The following is a 21,134-nucleotide window of genomic DNA, read 5'->3' as shown; positions in this document are numbered from 1 at the left end:
ACCTTATGATTGTGACTTCCTGATTGAAGAATATTAATAAAGTTTGTAATTGTAGCTCTGCACGCCAATCCAGGCGCAGTTGCCGGGACGACCTGTTGGGCCTGCTGTGTGCCCCAGGCATCAATCTTCCAGTGCATCTTTTAATGACTTTTTTTTTTAGGGATAACAGCAAAGCTTGTAAATTGTATTTCCTTTTCCTTTCAGCATTAAATTTCACTCCTGACAGAAGTAAAGAGGGACTGCCAGGCTGCCTGAAACCCAGCGGAGCACGTGCCTCTGTAAAAACTCCCTTGGAGCATCACGCAAAAGCCTTGCAAGTTTTCTACCTCTGCTGAAAAATTGTTGCATTGCTTTCCTTATTTTTCTTGCTAGCTTCACCCAAGAAAAGCGGGAAAAAAAAATCATCACGAGGGATAAGAAAACATTTTAAAATTGCAGGTAAGTTAGAAATTAAACTCCTCAAGTCCTGCCTAATAACACCACAGGCTAAATTAGGTGAAATCTGAATTGCGAAGGAAAACATTAAGGTTACAAAGGAAAACAAATGTTCTACTCAACTTCCGCATAACCTGTGAAATCGCTGCTCCTCTTTTAGAAAAAAAATATTTGGAAATCAATTTTAGCCAGAGGAATGGCGTGAGAAGCTGAGGCAGGTCTGGCAGCCATGCTACCTCCTTGTGTGAACCCCCTTTCTAACAGTGTCCTGAGGTACCTCCTGTACCTACCGACCCTCTCTGATTCCCCAAATTCATGCCACAGCACCTCCAGGGAATCTAAAACTACCAGATCAGCTGAAACAACCTGCCCTTTACAAGTGAGGTAAAAGCAGAGAAAACCAAGCAGGGAAGGAGCGTCGTGGGCACCTTCCCTGGCTGTGGGCTGGCTGGTCCTAAACCTTCCTGGAGAGGCAGAAAACGGCAAATGACCCAAGCTGACTTTCTCCTCTCCTAATGAAGAAAGCAATTCCTACCTTCATGGCCTTTTCTACCCTGTACCTGCCACTTGATCATGGTCTGGAGCGACAGTGGCAGCCAGGGCTGTATTTAATGGGCAGCTGACCCATCGTCACACCTGACTCTCCTCCCAGCTATCGGATTCCCATGCACATGATCTTGTCAACCTTCCAATCCAACAATTCTCCTCACATTGCGAAAGTTTGCACTGCCAGTGTGTGCTGACTGGGTCTCCCATAAACAACCAACCAACTCAAAGCCACCAACGTGACATTGCCAGGAAATGTGCACAGGTAACACTGGAAGGAAATGTCATCTCTGACGGTCGGTGCTGTTTGTAATGCTACGCAGGTTATTTTGCGTAGAGGAAAAATACTTGTTCTAATCATGGGATCACAAGAGACAGATAAACACACCTACAAAAACTGCCTGAAGAACTCTGAGGACATCCTCTGATTTCCTGCTATTTTCTGTATAAACACAAACTTCTATAATAGTATTTTACATTTCTTTTACTATTACAGCCAGAGAAAAACTATTATGGACATCTTCCTTGAATGGGAAGGCAGTTCCTTTGCAATGAGAAAATATATTATAGGTTCCCTGACATACATCCCATCCCGCTGCCATGTGAACGCATGGTTCATGTGAGCAGGTTTAAGTCATGTCACTAAGAAATCATAACAATTCTACACCAACTATAATGAAGTAGTACACTGGCAACGTTCATCTTAGCCTGTAAGACACAAGATAACATCTCCTGCTATTAACTTAGCCAAGCCCACTCCTTCTATTAGTAGCCCTTTTATTTATTACCTACTTTTATTAATGTGAGGAAATTGCTTTAGTATTAATACTTACCCCTCCAACTCTTTCAAAGTGATCCCCATCTTTTTCAAAGTCTATCAGGTGTCCATTAAATGACCAGGTAAACATGATATCTAGCGAGTGATCATGAGATACCTGACAAGGCAAGACAATGCTTTCTCCAACGGTGACATCCATGCTGAAGGGTGACACCATAACCCGGGTTGGATCTACAAACAGCAAAGAAAACAAGGCGGGGGGGGGGGGGACGGGACACGACATTAATCCTGTTCTCCTGAGAAATGGAGGCTTGTAGAGATGAAAAATATCCTAAGCAGTCTACCACAACTGCAGAATTGCCACCAGAATTAAAAAATGTGCAGTGGTCACTTTGGAAGATCCTCAATGCAACTAGTGATCTATCACACCTTTGATTTTATCCTCTAATACCTTTCTCCATTTGTTGGATTGAAAGGTATTAATAAACACTCCAGAACCCTCTTCTAGCCGCCATCCTGAAGAACAAGGAGAAAAGAAAAGGCTGGAAAAGAGTGCAGCTTGGTTAAAAAGCTTTGTGATCAGAGATCGTTTTATTTGAATCTTTATACTTCAAAGATTTGTTTCACAGTCATACGCTGCTCACCATGGTTATCAAAACCCCTATTTTGTTGTTCTTAAATTCAATGCTGCCTTAAGAAAACTCAATGTAAAATCTCCAAACCTGGAACAAGGAAGGTTATATTAAAAACATGAGTGATATCTGCTCGGACCTGGAAAGGGAGAGATTAGATTAACGTTATTGTTGTATGTTTATTGAAAACTTGGTGCTTGTTCAGAACACTGGCCACGTTCTCCATCTGACGGATGGTTTTTCACTGTGAACCCAGGTAGTTTTCTCCATGTGAGGAGGGCCGCTGCAAAGACTAAACACCAACGGTGAGTGACGCCAACCAAACCTGTGAGCCACGGAAGCCACAGCTCTGCCCCCCCGCGCCAGGCCCTGCGGTCGCGCCTGCAATCAGCGTGCTCCTGCCTGCAGTCACGCTGCTCCCAGTGCGCAGCCCATCCCGGTCGGTTTGCAGGTCAGCCTGACGCGCTTTTTAGGACCTCTGTGGTCTTACAGGAGATGTCACTGGCCTGCTGAACAAGAACCGAGCAAGTATTTTGGGGAGGTGAAGCAGAGCAGGTGAGAAAGGACACTGTCCTAAACATGACGCTTCCAAAGGGAGGTCCCCCAGTATCGGTGAGGTACCACGCTCTGTCTGTTCACTACGGGCAGTGGCACGTACCAGCCTCATCTTGGGCTTCAGAACTAATCCCTTATTCATGGCTGGAGTTCACACGGATCCTTTACCACTGGTTCAATTGTCTATTTTTCACTTTAGTCATGTAGTATGAGCAAAATGGTGGCACAGAAAGATGAGCCATGACACATTATGCAGACTTCAGCTCCTCTTCTGTGCCCGTGAATTCCCTCTGCCTCTGAAGTTAACATTTGTCTTTCATTTCTGTTGACAAAAATGTAGCATTTTTTTTCTACAGGGCCTCAGAGGAAATGAAAAGGAGAAAAAGTATTGCTTAACAATGAGACCAAAAGTCTGAAAATTGTATACAGATAGATATTTTTGCTTATTCCAAAAGTCTATTCTGCACAGCTGTCATGCTAAAATACTACAAACGTTATTCATTCTCTGGTATATGAAACCAAAATCTTAACTACTTCTTCCAAAGACTATTGGCTGACTGCTTAATTCTCTGCTAAAGTAATAAGGATACAGCAACAAGGATATGCACGGGGCAGAACTACTCACCAAAACTCAGGGGATGCAAAGCTGTTCCTGGGTTTTCAAAGACTCACCAGAAGTGTACAGGAGGCGGTGAAAAAGATTTAATCACTGTCTATATAGGCTTCAGCTCAAGTCCTCAGGGACATGGCTGTATTACCTTGGACAAATTGAATTCATCTATATTTTGGTTTCACTTCTAACAAAATAGAGTAACTCTTAGCAGAAACACAGTGGGTGTTATGAGGCTTAACTATTAATACAAGTAAAGCATTTGAAATTTCTCAGGTATAAGCAGTTTAAGCGCACATTACTAAAATAACGTTTAATTATTGTCTAGACCTATGACATTGTTCTTGTGTAACTGATGTATCATAATTTTACAGTCACTTGGGATTGCTACTACTGAGGCGTAAGAAGACCCAGAGCATCCCAAGCTCAGGATGCTCCAGAAATGCCCATACCTGCACTAGGGCTCAGGCACAGAATCACTTACTGAAATTCCTTTCAGCATCAGAAGCTCATCCTCTGCCTTGTTCAAAGCCTGTATGAAATATTTATGAAGGACTTGACTCTGAGATGAAACGGGTGCCTCCCACAAAGCCCTGAGCTCTCCTACACGAGTCCCGCAATGATCCGTGTAAGCTGTGGTCCTTAACAAGTGTCAGCACCGAGGTTTTGCTGTAGCTAACCCTCGCCTCCACGGCGCTTTCTGCAAGAGGCGAGAAGCCCGCACCATAAACCTGATTCTTCTTGCTGCAATGCATGCAGTTTATAAACATATAAAGAATGAAACACGGGTGTTTGCTAAAGACCTGCTTTCTGGAGCAGCTTAACACAGCTCCTGTGGATGCTGTAGGAACTGCAAGTGCCCGGTGCCTTTGCAAATCAGGCCCCTGGGTTTCAATCCAGTCATGTCAAGAAGCATCGCCATCTCCTAGCGGGATGTACCAGGTTATGGGAACGGCTGCTGCAGCCTAGTGACAAATGATGCGCGGGGAGGGCTCTGACCCAAGCCACGCTCAGCAGGAGTGCGAGCCCCAGCAATGCACTTTACAAATCACCCCAAGGAGAATGCTTACCCATCTCTTCTCAAGGACTGGGAAAGCTGAAAAACAAAAACATCCCCTCCCCCCGCTTTAATAACCCCAGCAGAGCAGCAAATGGAAAATGTTATTCAGAAGCCAATTGAGGGCAGCCGAGCGTGGGCACACCTTGGCGATCCGCGGCCAAGTGGTAATCAAAATTATTAGATTTGCACTTTCAAAACCTGTGACTTCAGGCACTTTTTAAATTATGGTTAAGAGCTCTAATGACACCAAAATTGCGTTGGTTAACATCCAAGTGAAAAACAAAAAAACCCCTATGTTTTCTATTTTTTTCCCCTCAGCTAGCTACTCATTTATTTATTGTCCACTTGCAAGGCAAGAGAGGCAATCTAGGGAGAAAGATACTACAGGAGAGCTGATCTTAATGTGCTGTTACTGTCCTGTCCCCACTAAGCACAGGTTATTTTCCTCAGATGACTTTGCTTAGTAAGGGCACTATTGCCAAGGTCAGTTAATTAAAAAAAATAATTGTGATGTTGGTGATATTTTGAGATGATGTTCACCTTTGGAACACTGTGGCGCATTTTGAGATAGTTTTAAAAATAAGGCCGAAAGATTCAGTTGCTGATAAGGAGTAAGAATTTCTATTCCTAGCATCAGAAAAGAATTTCTATTAGAAGCATCACCCCTTGCAGCTGCCTGCAGGTTTCCGAGCTCTCCACAGAGGGAAGCGGCACCTGGCACTTCCCAGCTCTCCTGCAGAAAGAACAGACAAAAAACAAGCAAAAGTGTTCTGGGACACTTCTGGGAAAGTTTGTTTGGCATTACTGAGCTTTTAGAGGAGAAATAAGGGAATAGTGCATGCCAGCAGGAACGTTCTCAGGGGACCGAAAGCCCTCGGCCATCAGGGGGTGAAATAATCTGGGTTTTAGTCTCAAATAGGGAACGGGAAGAAATAATGATGCTGTACATGCAAGCGCATTCAGCAGGTGTCCTGTAGGTGTAGCCGAGGCAGTGCCAGCAGACGTAAGCGAGTTTCCATCAGCCAGGGCTTGGCTCTGCTACAGAGAAAGGGGAACCCCTCCTGCACAGCCCCACGAGGGGCCGCATCCAGGCAGGGCTCAGCTCCGAGCTGGGCTGTAACCTCTGCACGCTGGTTCGCCATGTCTGTAGGTGTCACTGAAGGCTCAGGGAAGCAGGAAAGCTCCCTCTCAGCCTTTCTTTCACACCGGCATTTTCAGGAGCACACTCTCGGTGTGGCACGAATGGAGCTTTTTTGTCCCACATGCCGTTGTCCTCACACGCCAGCCAGGCTGGCAGCTCACGGTGCAGCTCAGCCTGCAGCTTGTTGTCGGAGCCCAGACGGCTCGAACAGCGTTGACAGCTCCTGGGGATGGTTCTCAGCTGGAGCGAACCCACACGGCCACACTGGGACAGCGCTGGCTGCCACCACCACGGGCCCCGACCCCCTGGCAGGGTCACTGAGGCCAGCAGAGCTTTTCTTACCTATTTTTGTCCTCCGTTACATCCCTTCCTTTCACTGCTGCAGCGTATCGCAGAGGATGTGGTGTATTTCTGACCGATGTAACACATTTGGTTTATATTATGAGAGATTTTAACAAAGTTTCCTTGCTAGCTTTCAGTCTGTAAGAAGAAACAATGCTGAGCAGCACTTTCCGTCTGTAGGAAGGTGGGAATCACTTCGCTTTTGTCCCTACCCCTGGCTAAAGGCAGCCCATCATTACCTGCTAGTGCCGCCTGTGCTTCACGTCTCATGTCGAGAAGCTGTGATGCATTTCTGAGCTGCAAACCAGCAGGCTGCAGACATCGTGGGGATGGTCTGAGGGTAACAATTATCCAATCTGGAAAGAAACCATCCCACCCTGATCTTCTATTGATTGGGTGTCCATTAGGAGGGATTATTTGTTTAGGGTAAACAGCTCTACATTGCTGTGCTTGCTTGTTGTAGCTCATGCAGTGCTATGTTGTGTCACATTGATCTGGATGACATGACACAGTGGGACACAATCTACAGTGGCATGACATAAGTGACATAAAATGTATCAGAGACTGACACTCAGAGATAATGCATTTTCCTTTTTTTTTTTTTTAAAAAAATAGGTCAGTTCAGAGCACGTGAATATCTTTTGAATGATACAAGAGGACCAGGGCAAAACACGAAGCGATGCCACATATATTGTGGCCATCAGCAAGATTTCAACTGACCAGAGGGTTTTTTCCACCTCGAGACAGGCAGACCTGTCTGCGTTAGATGGCTCCTTGGCATCCTCTTTCCAAACACGCTCCTTTCCAGTTTGGCTCAGCTGTGGTGGCTGTGCGCTCCCCTCCGCAGGGAAGGGATTCAGCGATGCTAATAACTGCAGTGCCTTTCACTTAAGGATATCAAAGTGCTTAGTAAACAATGAGATATGCTCTGCCAGCCCTGGCTGCTGAAGGAACATAAGACTATTTTACTTTAATAAAAGATTGAATTGTAACACGCTCAGGAGATACAGCTCCTGTTGTTGGCCTCAAATCAGTAGAATTGAGCATCTTGGAGACAGATTTAAAAAAAAAAAAGAAAAAGAAAGAGATAATGTCAGCATTTACAATGCTGGTTTCTGAAACCAGTGCACCTAATACCTAAACGCTTATTTAGACATCTATCCCAGCATAGAGGAGCAGGTCATCGGCAAATGAAAAGAAGGGAATACTCAGGTTTTGACATACTTATCCAGAGCAAAAAACTGAAGAACTCAGCACTCCACCTGCCAAGACTTAATGGTGCCTTCAGACTGTACTACTTATAAGGGAAATTTTCCAAGCACTTGCAAAGGCTTGTTCTTTCTTTTCTCCTCCCAGCCTGGCCCATTTCACTTTATTCAAGATTTGTTTGCACTTTCATGCTGCTAGGTTTGATTAATGGAAGCTAATGGAAAATTTGTAAAAGATCTCCATTGAAGGTCTGCTGTATATATCCCTCTCTCCTTTTCTCTTTTGCATAAATAGGAAGAGTCTGTTGTAAATATTTATGGCTTTGGAGGGGAAGGTATTGCAAACGGACACAAATCAGCTAGTAAAAACTGCAACAGCTGCTTACGGACAGAAGAAACATGGTCTGATTCTTTCAAGCGGAAAAAACCCCAACAAAACAGTGTTCGTTTTTGCTGAGGAATATGCACATTTCCTTCAAGTACATAAGGAATATTAGTATCCTACCTATTACACTCAGAGGGCACGCCTGAGCTGAACAGCAGTGAGCAGCTCAGACGCACAATGGCCAGAGGGCTGCTGCAGAACACAGAGAGGAGGGCACTTATCCCAGACTGGACAAGAGGAGACCGTACAGACCAAAGCCATTCCAGCATACGAAGCTCTGACTCTCTGCATCATGTATTGTGATAGGAGCATGCCAGGGCATCTGTTAGCTGTTTAATGAAAGCCAGTGTGGATGACAAGGTAATTTCAGGTTCAAGCATGAATGCTCAAGTGCAAGAGTTTATGTTCAATTACCAGATGCTTCAAACAAGCGGCTAAGACAAAGGCAAGCGATGCCAAGCACACACGGCTGCATCCAACATGAGAGAAAATGGACAGAGCGCTGCTTTTCCGCCAGCTGAATTGCCATTCACGTTGCAGATATTCCTTATGCGGACCTACACAGATAAGCAGGAGTTTCAAGTTTGATTAACCATCTAGCTACCTCATTCTCTTAAAGAGCCATTACTGTTATAATGTTAAAGATCCAGCCACACTTTTTCCTTATCTGCATAAACCATTTAACGTACAAGATTTTAAAATAGGTTTTTCTTGTAGATAAACTATAACTTGAGCATTTGGGACTCACCACTTCTCTTTTTGGAATACCAGCACGTTTAGCATTTCCATTTTGGTTTTTATCAGAGGGAGTTAATACATGCACTGCAGATCAATGTCCTCTATTTGCAATGACATTTTACATTATCATATTGATTTCAAGGCAAATCATGTCTGGAGATAATAAAAATCAGTCCTGGAGGTAGAATCACCTGTTCTCTACACGCAACCAAAGAATCGAAGTCCAATGCCCGAGTACTCAAACGTGCTCTAACGTTTCTTTCTCTACTTGCGAATGAAACATTTATCAAAGCCCATAAAGTCAAAAGCATCTGAGATTTGACTAGCTAAACTTCTCGGAGCTCGAAGTGCTCTGGGCGCCATCAGACACCATGAGAAATGCTGAAGAGAGGAAAACATGGCCCTGAACTAAAGAGATTAATAACTGGTGAAGAACTAAACAGATACTATGAAGTAGCATAGCAAACTACAGCTATCTTAATAGCTTGAGTAGTTTATGGGGCATGGCCAAGATTAAGATTAAAAAGAAAGGGGGAAAGGTGAAGTTTTTACAATATTTGGCCTTTACAATATCAGAGATGTGAGCTGTGATGAGTCATGTACATGCTTTCAGGAAAGGCACATGGCTCTTATGCCAATATAACTCTTCTTTTCTGTATCATCGGCTATTACACACGTGCTCTTGCAAGACAAGTAACTGATTCATGAGGCACATTTCTTAACAGAAAATTCTGCAGCACTTACAGTATTCTCTGGTGTGTACTGTGGTAGTTCAGCCTAATAAAATGTAATCTTATTAAAAGCGAAAGGGACACTCAGTTCACGAAAGGGAATTCAGGCCTGGGAGTAAAGTCACTTCTCTGATTTTAGCAATACATGTGGCCAGTGCTCTAGATCTTTCCACGTAATCAGGCAGCACAGATTTTTGGCAGTGAAGGCAGTGATACATGGCCATGTATTTAATGGAGATTAAGGGAAGGAACATCTGACCTTTGCTGGAAGAGCGGAGACTGATTCAGCAGTACACATGGTTGAGCTGGGCATTTAGGACACGCTAAAACTGCTGTCCTGAAACAGGATCTTCATCTTGCAGTTTACATGGCTTAAATCTTGCCATATGGGACCCACAGCAGCGTGGGGGACATGCAGTTATTTTTAGATAGGGGCTTCAGCGTATTGCCCGAGCCCCTTTCGCTTGGGAAGCCTGTTTTCTGCCAGCGTGGGCAGGGTTCTTGAGGAGTCTGGGTGCTGCTCCTGGTGGCCGCACTCCTGGTACCCTGCCCGTTCTGGAGGTTCCCTTTCAAGAATGGCAGTTTTCTTCTCAGCTTCATTCAGAGCTGAACTGCAGTCCAGGTACAAGTTATTAACCTATTTCTTAAACTGAACATTGAAAAAGAGCTTCCCACAGATTGAAAGCTGTCTAAACTTGATATAAGAGTCTTCCTCCCAGGAATTAATGCCTCCCACCTCCCAGACAGGGACCAAGCAGTCAATCAAGGGATTGCGTTTCTGCATACTCAAATATGCATTCTTTGTGTGGCTGAATAATAGATGAAGAGTAATTTAAATCTGAAAACACATTAAGAATGGAATTGCATCAAAGGATACTGGGGAGGGATGTGCCATTATAGCAAATTCAAAGACAAAATATATGAAAATATATCCATTCCATTGAGAGTACAGAGAGTGTTACTTAAATAACAAGAGGGCACAATACTTCATTTTAACCTCCATTTTACCTAGTGCAGTGCAATCTTACCAAATCAAGCTCTCTCCATACAACTGTGACAAAGAAAATCATATGTAATGGGGTTTGGAAATGACAATCAAATCTGTCACTCAGAAATGTGCACTTGCTCTTTATAGCAGCATGCAACAGTGCCTGATTACACTACAAAACCCAAACATCCCTTCTCTATCTCTTTGCATTCCAGACTAAAATAAAAGCTGCTTCACTTCAGAGGTGCCTTAAATGAAACTGGTACATTTGACAAACGATTCAACCGTTTGTGACATGCTTTATAGATAACTCGGTGAATTCGAGGTGTCACCTTTTGTGGGCTATTGATTGCAACTGGCTGATATCCGTCTTTTCAAGCGTGGACTAATCTACTGTCATTGCAAAAATGATGGCCATCTTACCGAGAAGGTTAATCAGATACAGGAGAAATCATACCTAATCTTTGATAAATTGCAAGTCACTCGAGGATCAATCACCGTTCTCCTTGTAACACAAGCCACAGGTAATTGTGCAAATGTAATGCCCTGCAGTTTGCCATGCAGCCCATGTACACAGTGGCCAACAGCATCTTGCCCCTTTGAGCAGTGTAGTCTGCTTTGATTTGTGGCACTTTAAGTATGTTTTGAAAAAAAATCAAAAGTTTTCAAAAAGAAGAGCAAGAGAGTTTTCAAAAAGTTTTCAAAAAGAAGAGCAGCAGCAATAATCTGATATGCAGGCATTCAAACTACAAAATTATGAAGCGGCTGGCACAGTCTCTGCATTTTTGTGGTACAGTATGTGTTTTAGGTCTTCCCTACCCAAGTTCTATGTCTATTATCTACACCCTCCTCATCAGGACCAAGATGTTAGGAATTAGATGACATGCAAGAATAAACCCCAAATTAAGACTCAATAGAAGCGGATGCCTCTTGAGCTGTCAAACTTACAGAATAGCATGAAAATCACTAGCTGGACCTTCCGGCTTCCCAAGGAATGATCCAAAGCTTAACCATCCTTAAGGTCATCCAGATCAAGGCTTACATGTGTCATGCATGTTTTGGGATAGGCTAGTCTTGGTGTACAGGTCATTTATTGAGCAGCCCAAGACACATTCATCTGCCCAAGTACCTGGTGTGAATGCAGTGCATCACCACTCGTATCTAAGGGGAACTGGATGGGAGCACCTACTGACACCTCTGAAAAGAGTCAAAGTTTTTACTTTTACATTAATATTAAGAAATATGGCAAATTCAAAATTATTCTACTTCATTTTCAATGTGTTTTAACTTGGTGAAAATAAACCTTTGCACTAAACTGCTACATCACTTATTTACTTATATATTTACTTAGAGTTAGCAAAACCCACATACATGCTGTAATACAGGTATCTGTATAAATACAATTTTATACAATAATGCAATTTGCAGGAAGACACAATACGTCTTGGTTCTCAAAATTACTACCATTATTTCTCAGTAATACACAATACCTTAGTATTATAATCAAACTATACTTGTTATAGAGCCACGCACAACACAGCCCTAGAGGATGTCACAGGATCATTCTGGTAATATCTACATATAACCTAAAGTAAATTTATTTTCATTATTATACGCATGCGTGGCTGTGTCTGTTCAGGGATGTCCCTAATTTACTTCAGGCACTATCTTCTTTACGTTGGGATTTTGGCTAGCTGCAATAAAAGACACAGACCTCCAACTACCCTTAAGCTGCATTCCACCACCAGGCGAAGGGGCGCACCTCCTTCCACTTCTGTCTGGTCAAGAGTCAAGGACCTACTGCAGTCACTTTTGGATTTGGTTTTAGGGACTTTTGGCCTTGCTTTTCCCAAGAAGTACAATTTGCTGCAGAATAAAAGCAGAACTGAATCTAAGATTTTACTTCTGTGGTATCAGGCTAAAGATCTTTCTGTAATTAAAAAAGGAATTTAGAAGATGTAGTGATTTTTTTGCCTGCTTTGCCAACTTCATTGCCTGGCCCTTGCAGAACCTGTGTTATGGACACTGACTGGAGAGACTTTTAAAGGACAGCACTTAGAAATTTAACTTAGGTATCAGAATTAATTGTTATATTTTAAACTACAAACTCTATGCTACACACCGGCAGAATATACCTAATATTTCTGCTGCTAACTTGGTTTGGCCAAGGTATCCTGAGGGATTACCCTGCATGGATGGAGAAAACCCTTAAGTCCACAAAAGAACAAGAGCTTTGTCCTTGCTAAATCGTCTTCATTGATTTCCTCCAACTGTGAATTTCTTGGTTATAGGGGCAAAGAACTGGGACTGACTGAATATATGCTCATTGTTAAATGAAAACAGCTCCAAGGACAATTCCAAAGTCAGATTTCTGCCATTTAGCAGTTCTACCACTTCTCAACCCTGCTTTTAAAATACAAACCCATTCCGGTTCAGCAGGTTCTCTGCTGCCTTAACCTTGAGGTTTGGTGGGTCTGTGCCACTGAGCTCTAATGAGCAATCAAGACTTGCTCCCTTACTCTACGTTTCCTCATCTCTAATGTACATTTCCTTTTTGCCCTTCCTCCATTCACCTCTTGTGTCATGGTCCAGCCCCAGCTGGCAGCCACGTACCGCGCAGCCACTTGCCCACTGCCCCCCACCCACAGGGATGGGGAGGGAATCGGGAAGGAATGTAAAACCCAAGGGTGGGAGATAAGAACAATTTAATAATTTGGGCAGAAAAGAAAGAACAGTAGTAACAACAACAATCATTGCCATCATCATCATCACAGTTATAATGGAAGGGTGGGCAAAGGATAAAATCCAAAGGCAAAGGGAGAAGGGAAGACCAGTGACGCGCAGGACAACTGCTCGCCACCCGCTGACCGATGCCCAGCCAGTCCCCCAGCCACGATCCCCTGGCCCCGGCCAGCCCCCCAGTTTCTGTCCCAAGCACGGTGTCCCACGGCATGGACTAACTCTTTGGCTGGTTCAGGCCAGCTGTCCTGGCTGTGTCCCCTCCCGATTCCTTGTGCCCTCTAGCCGCCGGCTGGCAAGGCCCGAGAAACCAAAAAGTCCTTGACTTTGTACAAATCTTGCCCAGCAACAGCTAAAACCATCAGTGCGTTACCAGCGTTGTTCTCACAGCAGAGCTGAACCACAGCACAGTACTAGCTCCTAGGAAGGGAATTAACTCCATCCCAGCTGAAAGCAGGACATCTTGCCAGATTAAAAAAAAAAAAAAAATCCTGACAGAAAGCAGGCTATAAGATTCACTAATTTTAGCAAGTACCAAACGTATTTGTTTATTGAAGAGTTTGAAACTACATTGGAACACAAAGCTCTAATTACAAAGACCCAAGAACAACGTAGAGAGAGTCTCCCACTGGATCTCATGGCTATCTGTCATTAGGAAAACCAACCACCTCCATTTTCACCACGGAGCGCCTATCTCCTGCTGGGATTGCGATGGCCTGTCTGCAGGGTGGGCTGCTGTATCCATCCCATGAATGCCTTCAACAAAGTATTCCTCTAAAGCAGCATCTGCTCCTACTATTTTATAATTAGAATATGTTCTCGCAAATAGCTCCCATAGAGTAATGACTCTGCCACAGAAACGAAAGATCTAAAATTCCCAAGCTATTTACATTCTACACTAAAAAGAAAACTGGGCATTTCTATGGTGCCTCAGGAAATAACATCTAGATGACAAGACATAATTAAGAAGTTGTTATGCACTGGGCAGGACGAGGCTTGACAGTCTGCAGGCAGGTAGGGCAATCACTTAGGCAAGCAACTTAAAAAATTATTTTCAGTTTTTAAAAAATCTTGCCAGGTCAGCTCAAGAGGTCAACCTCAAAAAGTCACCTCAAAAAGTCAGACTTTTTAATAAAATAACACTTAGAAAAAAAGTATTGCTGTTACAGGTAGCATCCCATTTCCTTCAAATAGAAAACACATTCCTCTAGTTAATGATAACACTGAATTGTTACTGAAGTTGTGCATATAAAAAACAGAAAAGTTTAAGCCTGTTCAGAACAACTCGAAAACATACGTTATCAAAAAGTACCCGCAAGTTTAAGTCAAGTGAAGAAAGTGCAATAGCACTTGTGCTAAAGCATCCAAAGAACAAGAGTCGGGCACCAGAGGCAGGAAAAGCAAGAGAGGGGGGACGGGAGCTCTGTTCAGCAGTCCGTAAGGAAGTGCATTCAGGCTTGCACATGGCCCTGCCTCGGCAAGCACAGCAGGGGAGCCAGCCTCCTGAGCACTAGTTTGACTATTTTGACTTTGAATCACAACCAAATGTGAACAATTAAGCTGAACAGAATTCCACGGGAAAGAGGATTAGATAAGCAAAAGAGGAGGAAGAGCGCAGAGTGGGCCGCTCTGTGGGTGAAGGCCAGCATGGGCACAGACCTCAGAGGGAGGGGAAGAGAGCCAGGTCTCCTCCTTGCTTTCTCTCTGACTTTCAGCAAGTCATTAAAAATCTCTGCTGCCTTATTTGCCCAGCCTATAAAATGGAAATAAGAACTTCATTATAAACTATTTTGTCGTCTTATACCACTGTGCACCGCAGATATTTTTATTTAAGCTTATCTTGAAACCCTGTTGAGCCTTTCAGGATACCACAGGCAAGACTGAAGCCCAACACCTCTATCTGAACAGATCAAGTGACACTAAGAACAGAACCAACAAAACAAACTTTGAAAAAAAATTCCCAGGGCCACAGAGGTCTAATTTGTTCCCTGGTGCAGGCGAGATGGTCTCCCAGTGTCCTGTGCTCTCTTGCAAGGATGTGTCTTGTTCCAGTTAATTTGTGACACACCGAGAAGACAAACCCTTCTTCTGACGGACGTGCTACTGGTTTTCTCTCTCGTTGGTTAAGCCCTGGTACCAATGTTACAGGAAGGGGCGAGATGGTGGCAGGATCACATGTGAAATGAAAATAACAACCTGCAAGAGCATTATAACATGCTCAAAACCTCCAGCTCCTACTCTACCAAATAAATATTCGACACAGACCATCATTAAAAAGCACCCCTGACATTTCTCCTGTTGCATGGCATTTTATTTCAAATTAGCCACAAGTTTTTCTTGGGTAAGTAATTTCGAAACAAGAATTGGGATCCAGCTTGCTAAGTACAGAGAAGAGAAGGCAGAAATAGCATGTCAGCGCTACCATCTCTCCTTCCAGGTTTCAGCGATGGACAAATTTGGCCTCAAGCACACAGCTTTGCTAGGGCTTCAGTCATGGTCTACAGCACTTGTCCGACACTTCCACTCCTGGTTCTCTGCTGCAGGGAAGAACGTTCATCGTCAACTGCACCAAATAGTTCAGTTACCAGGACTAATGGATTCAGGCTTGAATTTTTATGGAGACTTTCTACTGTGTGCTTAGACATGAAAGGAACTGAAATTTTCACTAGTGAAATACTGCTTACTTCCTAAATGAACTCTAAAAAATATTATTAGTGGGATGTATTCGCAACAAGTCTAGAAGAAAACAGTACTAAACCCTACAATTTCAAACACTAGTTGTTCACAATACGCTTCACAACTTGAAACATAATGAAAGCAAAATTCACGTTCCAAATGCGTGTGTGACAGAGAAAACCAACCCAAGCCATGGCAAGTCAGTTCAGTGAGAAAACTTCCTTGTATTTGAGTCAACCTGCTTTGGAGTCATGACCATTTGTACTTGTGTCGTATTCCCAAACGACTGGCTTGAGCACTGCGATACAGTACACCTAGAACCTAACCCACTCCAGTGGTGCCCAGTACTAAACTCTCTCTACCATCATGATTTTGCTATTAAGACAAGAGACTCTAGTCTCCATACTAACTTTGATGTGATTGCTTATAATCTTACTTAAGTTGCATTAGAAGAGGGGAAAATCGGGTCCCAGGAGTCCCTAATATTGAAGCCTCAGCTCATCATCATTCAGCAGCGCTGCAGTTACTCTCTGATGTGTCAAAACCCGTCACTCCTAGTCCTTATCCATGTGCCACTTGGCTATTATTATCTGATAAGCAACTTTGAGTAACCTGTTTGCAGTCCGGCTGGGCTCAGGGAGAAAAAGTCACAACAGCTGAAAACCTCAGAAGTTTGGTTCTGCTAAGCTGCTTCAAAAAATGCTTCTGAGAAAATACACAAAAGGACTGATATTTCCCCAAGTCCTGTCCCAGATTCTTGTCTGCAACACTCTTATGCTTTTTCCTCCTATGATGGAAAATGTGCTCTCTAAACAATTCCTCTGTATCTTTGATGTTAGAAACATAGCCTTCAGGCCAGTCTGTTCTTAGTCACTACTTTCAAGGATATAACGTTCTTAGGATAAGAGACCCATTATCACTTTGCTCCTTTATTCTCTCACACCGCTTCCTTCATCTGTACCTGAAACGGAGATCGGCAGTCACTTTCTCAATGCATGCCATGCTCAGATCATTATCTCCCCCATCTCCATCCGAACCAGACTGAATTGCTTCTGTGTGGAGAGAATTGGCTCTAGGGAGACCTGCTCCCACCTTCTACAACAGCACCATATGCTACAATGATCTCAGTTTTCTCTGTTGTATTGTTTTCTCTTAGAGTATGGCCCTAATTTACCCAAGATTGGTGGGATTTCCATGAAACTCGTGTCTGGAAGTTCATCCCACTGCTTTGGAAAAGGATGAACTGTATGCATGTATGAACTGTATGTATGAATGAGCTGTATGCATGTATGAACTGTATGTATGCATGAACTGTATGCATGTATGAACTGTATGTATGAATGAGCTCTATGTATGCATGAACTGTATGCATGTATGAATTGTATGTATGAATGAGCTCTATGTATGCATGAACTGTATGCATGTATGAACTCTGGGATGAAGGCAAAACTCCTAATGTCAGTAGACTTACAGTGCAAGATCTTCTTGAGCAAGGAAGAGACAAGCGATCACATCCCACAGCAGTGCAACCATCACATTTCCTTTTCTAGAAACCAAAATAGTTCCATAAAATGAAAACTCAAGGAGACAGATCTTCCCCTGCCAGAAATCTGAGGTAACTCCACTAAGACACACAAAGCTGCAGGAACTGATATGTCCCCTTATATCCAAGCCCAGCTGGACTCCTTTCTTCTTAAGCAGCCCATTTGTGTGCAGGGCAGCAGCACGACCTGCTAAGTGCCAGAGCCACCGGCACGGCATAGGTCAATCAGCTCAGCCACCTCCAGCTGACCGACTCTCCTGAGCACGCTTCTGGCCGGCTCCACGTGGCCGTACCGCCTCATTAACCGGGCTGTGCCACGCTGGCTCATACTACAGACCTCAGCCTTTCCTACTTCGTGTAGTAGCTCTTCTCCAAGGCTAAAGTAATCCTCTGCAACAGCCAGGGGAATGAGTGGAAAATGTTAAGGCAAACACATTCCCTTATGAATTTGTCCCTGTCCATGGTCTACAGTAGCTTCCAGTTAACAAGCTCTGGCTAGTCGTCTTCACTTATGAAATTAACTATTGCATAAAATAGTTTGTTGTTTATGTTTCATACGCAATCACATAAATACTATGTGATATAACTACATAAATACATAATCACATAAAACTACATAAATACATAATCAAATGCACCGCATTTATCTTGATTAAAATATCTATCAGAAGTGCCTGACCTATGGTTTCATTTTAACTATGCTGGGCTTCCATTTGTATTCAAAAACTGAAAAATATTTTAACCTTTCTGAAATGGATCATGTTAAAATAAATTGAAGCAAGTTGATGAAAAGTGTTAATTAACCTGCTTTCGTCTCATTAAGAGTCTGTGTTTAACCTATAGGTCACCTCCTCTTTCAGCTGATGTATGGATTTGATCTTCAATGATGAGATAAACAACCCAGTCTTCTATTGATGATTCAGAACTCCTGAACCTCTTGTTTTTTTGGGAAAGGGCAAGAAAATTCCTAAAACAAAAATGCTGAAAATGCTGACCTTTTCAAGGAATTATTCTAACCCTTCTTTTTTTTCATGGCACAAAAGGTTGCAATAATGCTAACCTTGCAATAAATTGTGGGTTTAATATAAAAATACAGAACAAAAATAGGAATTTTTCTTTCCCTACAGGTTATACAGACATAATGGTTAAACTTCCCTAAAAAAAGTGGGGTTTCTTCTACATTATGTCCTGAATCAGGTATATTTATAAGCATCAGCCACTTGCTCTTGACTATCTTATTTACCTGTGCACCTATCAGTTTTGAGACCCCTGATGTGCCTGAAGGTGGGCTGGGTTGGAGGGACACTGCAGAGAAAGGAGAAGGTGGTGGGGAGGGAAGAAGGGGGAAGGAATCTGCTGCATTTACCATGATCCAGAGGAAGTATTTCACACCAGCTGGCACTCTGTACCTCAGAATCAGGCAGGCAAAGTACCTGGAGAAGCTGTTCTGTAAGAGTCAATATATTTGTATTTCTGTTTTTAAAAATATAACTCTAATAATGCTAGCAATAAGTCCAAAATTGGCAAGTGAGATAGGCTGGAGATCTATGCTTTTTAATATCAAGCTCTTCACCAAGATGACTTTTATCATGTTAATGGCTAAATCATACTGATTGTAAAACAGACAAAATGAGGCAATTAGTAAGGCCTGTGACAGCCACAGAAAATGAAACACACAAGGTTTTCTGTGCAAGCTAGATAGATATCTTCAATATATTTCTTATTGTCTGCTTGTGGTAATATGTTCAATTAAACTGAATCAGTACTACAGAAGACCCTTTGAATTGCCTGAAAGAAATTAATTGTCTGCTGCAAATTTAATGAAGCTTAACCATTGCATTATGTTTACAAGTTTTATTTGTTATGATCAGTAAGTGTTTACAAGAAAAAAACCCTAACTTACTTCATTCAACTAGCCCTAAGAGCAAACCACTGGTATTTTACAGCTTATTTCATTTACATATTTCTTTGCCTTTTACTGGTTTTGTCCTTAGCAGATGACCTAATTTTTTTCCTTCCCAAATAAGAAGCCAACAGCTCTTGCCGTGCTGTTCATTCACAAGCTGAGTTACGTCTCACTCAACAGTCTGACGGCAAACTTGTGTTATAGCACGTCCCCAGCGGGGCCGATGGAAATGCCCAGCCACGGGCTGCTCAGTCTGACGCTTGCTACCATCCCCACCAGTGTTCCAACCAGGTCAGTGCCCTTCCCCGGCACAATGCCACTAATAGCTCACGGCTGTCATGTTTGACAAGTTGACATTAAGGAAATCAAAAGCAAAAGGCAGGTCTGAGCAGACCTGAGGAGAGGTGGCTTGGGGGAAGGCTCGATGGGAGATGGGGCATCTGCTTCTCATTTTGCCACTTCTGTAATCTCAGAATAATTACAACCTTTTTGCTTCAATTAACTGTCAAAAAAATGGAAATGTTGATATGATACCCAGCTATTTCATTTTCCCTGGGGTGCTTTGAGGCTGACCTGATTCTTCTGGTGACCTCAAGTTCTCACCTGAACGGAGCTGGGAGAAAAATCCAGTGTCCCCCAGACCCAGGTGTAACGCGCAGAGGAGACGTGCCTGCCAGCTCCCAAACACAAAGGTGAGCTCCCTCCAGCTGCAGCAGGCAGTCTGGAGAAGGCACTGTACAGCAACCTCAACCCTGGCTGTGGTTTGCAGTTGGAAATAAACATGGAAGTTGCCTGAAACTATAAACCACTTGATTAAGCCTTGTGTTTGAAGTGCCATATGGAGAAGAGCTGTTTACAAGCTGCAAGAACCCTGAGGTATCTACTAGATACCAGCTCCACCAGTTTCTACTGGCAGTTCTTCCACCCAGGGTTCATTAAGGAGCTCCTGCAAAGCACAGCCTGAAGCGTTGGGGCTACCACGTTTGAGAGGAGGGAGGCATATATGCGGTGGATGTGCAGCTCTCTCATTTATAACTGTGCCTTTCATGCAGTGCTTTGGGTCATAATTTTACTTAAACCTACTAAAAGACCCTTAATTGTGTTCTAGAAATAATTGGTGTTGGTGGAAACAGTCCAATTAGAGCTGAATACGTTCCTTTGCAGTTTTACAGCCAAAGATTATTGTTTTCATTGTCAATTGTTAAAATCAAGCATTTGATACTGGTTGTGAGTTAGAAGTCAAGAAAGATTTTTCAAACTTAGAAGTTTTATTTCCAGAACATGAGAATACAGCAACCTGTAGGCATGCATCAATCAGTGCTCACATAACACCATGGCTCTCTCTAACCCTTTTTTGCCTACAAATCCCTGATTTAGAGGTTCAGGAGAACAACAGTTTGTACTCTAACTTGACTTTTTCTCCCTGGTATTTTTTAAAACAATGTGTTAAGCCTGATAAGGAATATTCATTCATGTCTGGACTACACAGAACTGTGTCCAACTACTAAAAAAACCTTTAACGATTACAAAACTTCTTTTGACTTTTTCAAAGTTCCGAGTCTTTGGTAAGTGTTGGAAATCTTGGCTTTGGTACTGGACGAACACATACCTCGTGCTATCCAGCATAATTATAAAAAGCCCATAAAATATGGACAGCCCTAAAGCGCTGCTCTGGAATTATTACTTTAAACTCTGCCTCTATTTTTTAAATTATATTTTGTGCTTCCAACACCAGGTGTCATTTAACCAGGGCCTTTCTTAAGGGCTGAGGCATAACCAACATGAATTTAAATTAGATTGAGTTTAAGAGTGAGGAAAGAAAAATAACGACCTTGTATGACCTTAAACACTGATGGATCAAGCCAGACCTTGGGAAGAGTTACAGAGGGGCCATTCATGTTTCAAAATGACTAACCACTAAGCCCACAACACATGGATGGATGGATGGTATGGAAAACACCTGCAGCAGCTTTCTGGTAGAGCTTTCCAGATGAGCAAAGCAGCAGCAACATAACAGACAGGAAGAAATCAGGGAGGCAGAGAGTGGGTATCTGGTAATATGGATAGTGCTTAAATGGGTCAACAGAATTGAGTATCTGCTGCGTTTTTCTCCTGGTTAAT

General features: G+C 42.9%; 1 protein-coding gene across 6 annotated transcripts in view; it reads right to left on the bottom strand.

Annotated features, from left to right (window-relative positions):
- Positions 1-21,134, bottom strand: part of CNTN4 (contactin 4) — a 339,145-nt gene that overhangs the window by 14,286 nt on the left and 303,725 nt on the right. For all 6 annotated transcript variants that reach the window (XM_037386326.1, XM_037386331.1, XM_037386328.1 and 3 more), the window contains one exon: positions 1,815-1,990. In XM_037386326.1, coding sequence (XP_037242223.1) covers positions 1,815-1,990 — 176 coding nt within the window. The remainder of the gene's footprint in view (positions 1-1,814; positions 1,991-21,134) is intronic.

Source organism: Falco rusticolus, chromosome 4 (assembly GCF_015220075.1).
Source record: "Falco rusticolus isolate bFalRus1 chromosome 4, bFalRus1.pri, whole genome shotgun sequence".
In the NCBI taxonomy this organism is placed as follows: Eukaryota; Metazoa; Chordata; class Aves; order Falconiformes; family Falconidae; genus Falco; species Falco rusticolus.
Note: the sequence above shows the minus strand (reverse complement) of the source record. Positions and strands in the feature narration are given on the sequence as shown.